This window comes from Daphnia pulex, chromosome 9 (genome assembly GCF_021134715.1).
Source record: "Daphnia pulex isolate KAP4 chromosome 9, ASM2113471v1".
Taxonomy (NCBI): Eukaryota; Metazoa; Arthropoda; class Branchiopoda; order Diplostraca; family Daphniidae; genus Daphnia; species Daphnia pulex.
The window spans coordinates 4,583,266-4,589,861 of record NC_060025.1 but is presented as its reverse complement, the minus strand read 5'-3'; the positions used below and the strand labels follow the sequence as shown (position 1 = coordinate 4,589,861).

At 36.8% G+C, this 6,596-nt stretch overlaps 3 protein-coding genes across 5 annotated transcripts in view; 2 read left to right on the top strand and 1 right to left on the bottom strand.

Annotated features, from left to right (window-relative positions):
• Positions 1–726, top strand: part of LOC124203301 (DNA mismatch repair protein Msh3-like) — a 29,631-nt gene extending 28,905 nt beyond the window's left edge. The window contains exons 14-16 of the transcript XR_006878497.1: positions 8–58; positions 114–285; positions 346–726. The gene's annotated coding sequence lies outside the window, so the exon portion shown is untranslated. The remainder of the gene's footprint in view (positions 1–7; positions 59–113; positions 286–345) is intronic.
• Positions 636–2,237, bottom strand: LOC124203302. The gene is made up of 3 exons (XM_046600029.1): positions 1,962–2,237; positions 1,572–1,869; positions 636–1,180 (listed from the first exon to the last, which is right to left on the bottom strand). The coding sequence occupies exons 1-3, from the start codon at positions 2,094–2,096 to the stop codon at positions 681–683; spliced, it is 933 nt and encodes a 310-aa protein (XP_046455985.1). The 5' UTR covers positions 2,097–2,237; the 3' UTR covers positions 636–680.
• An 838-nt stretch (positions 2,238–3,075) lies between these two features.
• On the top strand, positions 3,076–6,596 carry LOC124203300 (protein cereblon-like). Of its 3 annotated transcripts, none has more exons than XM_046600020.1 (9): positions 3,076–3,202; positions 3,265–3,334; positions 3,462–3,625; positions 3,721–3,920; positions 3,992–4,159; positions 4,243–4,684; positions 4,745–4,938; positions 5,016–6,249; positions 6,361–6,596. In XM_046600020.1, the coding sequence occupies exons 2-8, from the start codon at positions 3,304–3,306 to the stop codon at positions 5,182–5,184; spliced, it is 1,368 nt and encodes a 455-aa protein (XP_046455976.1). In that variant the 5' UTR covers positions 3,076–3,202; positions 3,265–3,303; the 3' UTR covers positions 5,185–6,249; positions 6,361–6,596. The 3 variants fall into 3 exon arrangements, with proteins under 3 accessions (XP_046455976.1, XP_046455978.1, XP_046455977.1); XM_046600021.1 differs by having other exon boundaries at positions 3,155–3,202; positions 3,303–3,334; XM_046600022.1 differs by lacking the exon at positions 3,265–3,334 and having other exon boundaries at positions 3,121–3,202.

Below are 6,596 nucleotides of genomic sequence, written 5' to 3'. Positions count from 1 at the left end.
TTATCACATGGGTTATTATCAATGGGTTATATTTTAGAGTCAGAGAAAGCCGACAATGGTAAAGTAAAATATTCATTATTATTTTATAACCATTTAAGTAATTATTTCTTTAGTGCAAGCTAAATGCGATGAGGAGGCCTTGGTTTTCCTATATACACTCACTCCCGGAAATAGCCCTTAAAGTTTTGGATTAAATGTTGCCCGTCTTGCCGGAATTCCGTCGTCCATCACTGATAGGGCCAAATTGAAGTCGGAATCATTCTTTACTGTAGCGGAATCACAGCGGTATTATGAGATAAACAACTTAAAACTTTTTATTATTATTTTGTTCTCTCTGAATTATAGAACCAAAATTGCGGAATTCAAACGCATATTTTACAAAAATCATGAATAATCTTCTTGGTACCCTACATATTTATTTTATATTTTTGCTTTTTCTCATTTGTTGCAGTTGGCAGATTTTCTTTAAATTTGATATGCAAAGTGTATGAAAATATTCCAAAACTGATTATACCAAGATTACTCACTACATGCGACCACATGTGAGCAGCAGCTCTTCTGGCGTGTAACACTGTAAACATTGCTGGACGGTGCGGTACTTATTATTTCCATGTTAATAAGTAGAAGCACGCGTATTTTTATAATAACGCAAACGATTAGTTTTCTTTATTTAAATCTGTTCATTGAGAAGAACAAGTAGACATTAAATGAACACACAATCTTTTAGCACTGACATTACTGTCGCAACTCTCTGTCAAGCACTCTGTTATACACGGGAAATGGTTAATCATTTTAACAACAGATTTACGGTGAGTAAGCCAGAGCTGAAGTAACTCGTTAATTAATTTAGAATAATGTGAATCTTTTAGAGCTGTCGCAATCATTATTGGAGTCATTACACAGAGCAATGCGCATGTTTGTTCATGACTAGGATAAGGCAAAATGTTATCACATCGACAAACGGATTCTACAAATTTGGGTAGAAAGGCTGGATACTGTTTTATCAAGTTTTCACACAACTTTCCATAAAGCTGAGGACTCCCAGAACAGACCTTGATTATCCATGAGACATGAAGATCTTTCTCCGACTTTCTATTTAATACTTCGCAACAGGTGTCCAGTAGCTTAGGGTGGAACTTGAACATGGTTTCGATGGTTGTGGGTTCAAGATCAATATATCCTGTATAATATAAAAAATGTACAGTGATCACATCAAACAATAATAATCACAACAGGGGTTTCTTGTGTTTTTTGAAAATTTTGTTTGAGGGTATCATATCTTAAATTCACCTAAACGTATGCTCATAGTCAGCAGAGAGTAGTATCAACCTTAGCCATATTTAGTTACAATTAAAATTTAAAAAAAAATATGTAGCCTACGTAAGGACGATTGTGTCCAGAAATGTCCTAATAAAGTAGTTAACAAAGGGATGTGCTAAGAACTGGTACAGACCAAGAAACTTATTCTGTCAGTGACTGCTTCTTTGGTCAAACTAGCATATGACATTTTAAATGTCATTGATAGCAAGCAATTTAACCATTTTTACTATAAGTAGGAGTGTTATTGTTACCGAGTTCAGATTTTAGAAAGAGTTTCCTTAATGAACTGTAAGAATCTTCGAGAGGCATGATTTTTTGTAGAAGCTGGTTGAAAAGTTGAGTATTGTTTGGATTATCAATCCTTTTTTCAAGTGCTATGTTAAACATAAAGATCAGTTCCTTGTTTGAAAGTTGATCAATCTTGTTGTTAAATTTTGCAAGTCCAATGCTGAATGCATTTAGAGAAGAGTTTATTGATATTTGGCCTAACCATTTATCTTGGTAAGATAACTGTAACTTGTTAAACCCGGCAGCATGCAAAAATGATTGCTAAAAAAGTAATAACAACAATAAAAACAATCAGTTAGATGGACAGTTGAATAAAACACATAATAGACTTTCGAATTTGTGAGATGTTATACCAACTGAAATTTTGCTCCAAATGGAATGTTTTCTTGCATTGAATTGTTGTCGAGTGAGTAAATTTCACGACTGAGATCCTCTACCACTACGGCTGACTTCTTCGATGTTTTCTTGGAAAGGCTACTGTTAAACATTTGCTACTCTGTTGTATTTCTCTTTAAATAACAATTTAAAAAATTACAATCAGCGGTTTCTAGTTTTCTACTGTGAAGCAGAGTAACTATGGTTCAAGGCAAGACAGGCAAGATTCAGATTGTTGTTTTTCGTTTTTTCAAATCAGCAGCAGACGACAACAATACATGATGGGTTGCGCCTATTGCACCGTGGAGTCCACGGCCCTCTAGTGTCACATAGTGCTATTGCACCGTGGATCCACGGCGCTCTAATGTCACTTTGTGCTATTGCACCGTGGATCCACGGCGCTCTAATGTCAAAATATTCTATTGCACCGTAGAGTTTAGCACTCAAACCGTCACGTTTAACTAAAGTAACCCTGTGTCGTAAGGCTGGTGCTCCTTATGAAGTAATTGCCGACACTCGCACATCCAATAGATAAGGACTGATAGGATAAGGACTGTAAAGCATGCTCTCCCAATACTGCCTCCCAAGATTCACCTTGTGGCTTTAACACAGTCACTCCTACTGCGGTTGCTCATAATAGCAATCATGTCAGCTGTGATCGACTTAGTTAAAAACAAATCGCATATAAGTGTCGACCCTTTTAACCTTCAAAAAGAAAACGGACCTGCATTGAAATGTCCAGCAACTACAGTTACTTATGTTAGTATACGCTAGCTAGCGGCATATGCCGCTAATTTTGGAACACATAGTTCGCTTTCTGCAAAGGGCTTAAAATAAGACTTAAATAAGACTTAATCAACATGTGATGCCCAATGGTTGTCCAGTGCAAATTAGATTTACCTACGATGGTACATGTGAAAAAAATTTGCGATAACAAAGCTGGAACCCATGGGCATAGAGAGACCTCTCCATACCCCTGCTGGAACTAGCTCGTCCGCGCCACCTGGTATCCACGGCGCAATAGCATATTTTGACATTAGAGCGCCGTGGACTCCACGGTGCAATAGATTTTTCCTACATGATGAATCGGAAAAAAAACAATAGATGGCGGGCATTTTATAAATAAGTAAAAGGAAAAAACAACATAAACTTAGATTTGCGAGTAGCAATATCTCGCTTGAATCTCGATCGACGTCGAATTATACATAGATGTTAACTGGTAATAGATTTAATTTGAAGTTATACCTTTAAACTACTTTAGTGCACTTCCTAAATTTCCAGTTTTAGACTAATTTGTGGTCTTTCCGAAATTTTACAAGAATGGAAAATAATGAAGTTGAACACACTGATGGTACTAAATTGTTTATTAAAATTACATATGTCATGTTATATTACATCATAAGATTCCACAACTTTACAATTTGTAAATTTTATGTTTAACAACATTCCTTTAAATTTTGATTTTCACAAATATACAGATGAAGATAGTAGTGCGTCATATCATGACCTGTCAGATCATGAAGAAGATGAATCTACTGATTTATCTGGTGATGAATTGGAAATTAATAATCCCGAAGATATTCCAATAGGCCTACCAGAGCAATATAATCCGCAAGATCAAGATCTAGTGGGGGATCATCTTGTAAGTTATTAATGATTGATTATTGACTATTGAGACACAGTGGTAATCAAAACAAACTTTACATACTGTCTATTGATACATGTTACTGTTATTAGTATCTAGGAGCCATGGAAGAAGTAAGGGGAAGAACTCTCTTAGATGAAGACAGCATTATTGAGATACCTGTTGTGGTCCAAGAAGGACTTATCTGTGTTCCTGGGCAAACCCTTCCTTTAACTATTTCTCATCCTCACATAATGGCAATGATGAGGCGAGTGATTGAAGGGAATCACATATTTGGCATTCTTTCTTTTAGGTTAGAATACCCTTTTTTAAAAAATTATTTTTCAAATTAAATAAATAATTCCTGTGTTGGTACTTTTATAGGCCCTTTGAGCCACACATTAATAACGCAAAGTACAAGATAGGAGCGACAGCCGAAATATATGAATACGGAGAAGAAGTAGAAGGGTTAGAGTCTGGTTTCGGCTTCAGGATAAAGGCAAGAATTCGACAACGCATCAAAGTCATCCAAGCTCGAAGACAAATTGATGGGTTCGCAAAATTCTGTTAATTGTGTCAATGTATTGATTTTTTGCCCCCGTCGTCTTAATGTTGATATTTATTGCTTGTTTCAGGATTACTATTGCTCGAGTTCAGATTTTACCTGAATTAGAAGTGTCAGACTCATTATACCAGTGCCGATCCTATAGCCTTGATAAACATCGTTTATCAACAGCAACTTCATCGGACATTTCCGTCGCTTCGCTGTTATCGAAGAAACGAATTTACGACAAACAGTACAAAATTCCTTTCTCTGTCTGGCCCTCTTGGATTCATCGTTCGTATGACCTGCAATTTATAGCTCAACGCGTTATGTTAGAACTGAGCACATCGATTTTCGTCGGCTCGTCGGCCTTTGCCGACGTCGGATCCGGATCGATTGTCCCTCGAAATCCGGTTGATCTTTCCTATTGGGTTATACAAAATTTACCACTCGATGATGAGCTAAGACTTGAGCTACTAAGCATTAACAACCCCAACCAGAGATTACGAGCTGAACTCTCCATCCTCCAAAGAGTAATATTGAGAAGCCAAGAAAAAAGAAATACGTTTTGATTTGACTTGTGTATCTTGCAGTGCGAATCTCTCTGTTGTCGAGAGTGCGACTATGCGATTGCTCGCCAAACAGACGTTTTCGCTATGTCCAAAATAGGTCCGCAAGGTGTCTACGTCAATCCGTTCGGCCACGTCCACGAGACCATTACAGTTCATCGTGTGGATGGATTGTCTGTCACTACACCACCCTCCACCGAATTCAGCTGGTTCCCTGGGTAAATTCGAGGCGTATACATTTTATAATAACGTGTTAACTTCGATTAACTTAAAACCGTATTGATTTCTTTTACAGCTATGCGTGGTCAATCGTGAATTGCTCCTACTGCCGCAGCCACATTGGTTGGCTGTTTACGGCAAACGATCGGCACTTGCAACCAGCAAGCTTTTGGGGATTGAGTCGACAGTCACTCAAGCCACGACTCAAAGTGAACGACGAGAGCGAGTTCATCGCAGTCATGTGAATTCTAAAATTTACACTTGCCCCCCTACAAATTCAAGAATACAAATAAATCAATTGGACCATTAACTTAAAACAAACTTAAAAAAGACAAAACTTAAAGCATACAAAAGTTTACTTTTTCTACAATCGCGTAGCAACCATATTAGATTTAGAAACCATTTGTGAAAAGAATGGGATATTTTTAGATTTTGTAAAGTTCAGTTCAACTCGAATTGGCAAAATCGATTCAACTTGATTTGTGATATTAAGGTGCATTTTCATTTCGACTATTGTGAATATTCAATGTATTTTCCATGTCGGAATTCCTGTTCCTACAAAGAGGTAGGAGTGATCAAAATGTTTGTATCAAAGGAAATGCGCATTTCTTATTGCGCGTCGAAGAAAAAATGCGGATTGTTATGAACTTATTATGCGTTGCAAAAATTTACACAATTAGTTTATCACGTGAATGGTATAAATACTTATAATAATGCTTTTCAGTAATATTTTACTTAAAAAAAATTGTAATAAGAGATAAGACTCAAGCTTAAAGCTTTAGCGCGTGCGCCGCGACGCGCATTTTCGTTCCACTCCAGCGTTGCGCTCAAAAAATAATAAAAACAAAAATTGACGCGCATTTGTTTACTTTTACCGAAAACAAAAAATACTGAGCGCTACACAAATAACACACAATACCAGTGATGCTAGTTTTTTTTACGCATAAAAGTAAATGCACTTGGACGTGCATTTTACGATTTTAGTGAGTTCGCGCGAATTACAGTTATTTGTATTTGACCACTGCCTGCCAGCGGTTGACAGGCCCAAGTTTCACAAAAAATGCTGCATAAAAGAAAAGTGGGGCATATTTGCCTTTGGGGGCACAAGCTAAAACGCAGGGTTGAGAGTGAGACTAAAGTCAGCAGTAAACTCATAGAGAGGCGATAAGGTGGACTAACGGAACGGAAGTTGCAAACAACCGACGGCAACAAAGAATTCGAGCAGACGAAAATTCTATAGCATTTTTCTTTTTTTCTCTCTCTCTAAAGAATTCAATCAGAGTATCAAAAACTTTCCATTTATTTTACGGGTAAGCTGTTTTCATATAAATAATAAGTGTTATCCTGTTATCAAATCTCTGTTTCTGATTTCATTTATGGCATTTTTTTACAACAGTTTTAAAAATTATCGTTTTCAACAGGCTAAATTCAGCAAGTCCATCGAAGTAATGGAAAACGACATGAAGACTGATGCAGTGCTGATTCAGCTGAAAATCCCTTGTCTCCCACAAACCAGCAATTCTATGTTTGTTACTTCGTATTTGGATACAGTGAATTGTTCCATAATTTTAAACTCTTATTATACACATGTTGCTAATTATGTGTGAGCCTCAATCAACATTCTGTGTCTAAATACAGATTGTTCATTCAAATAAAA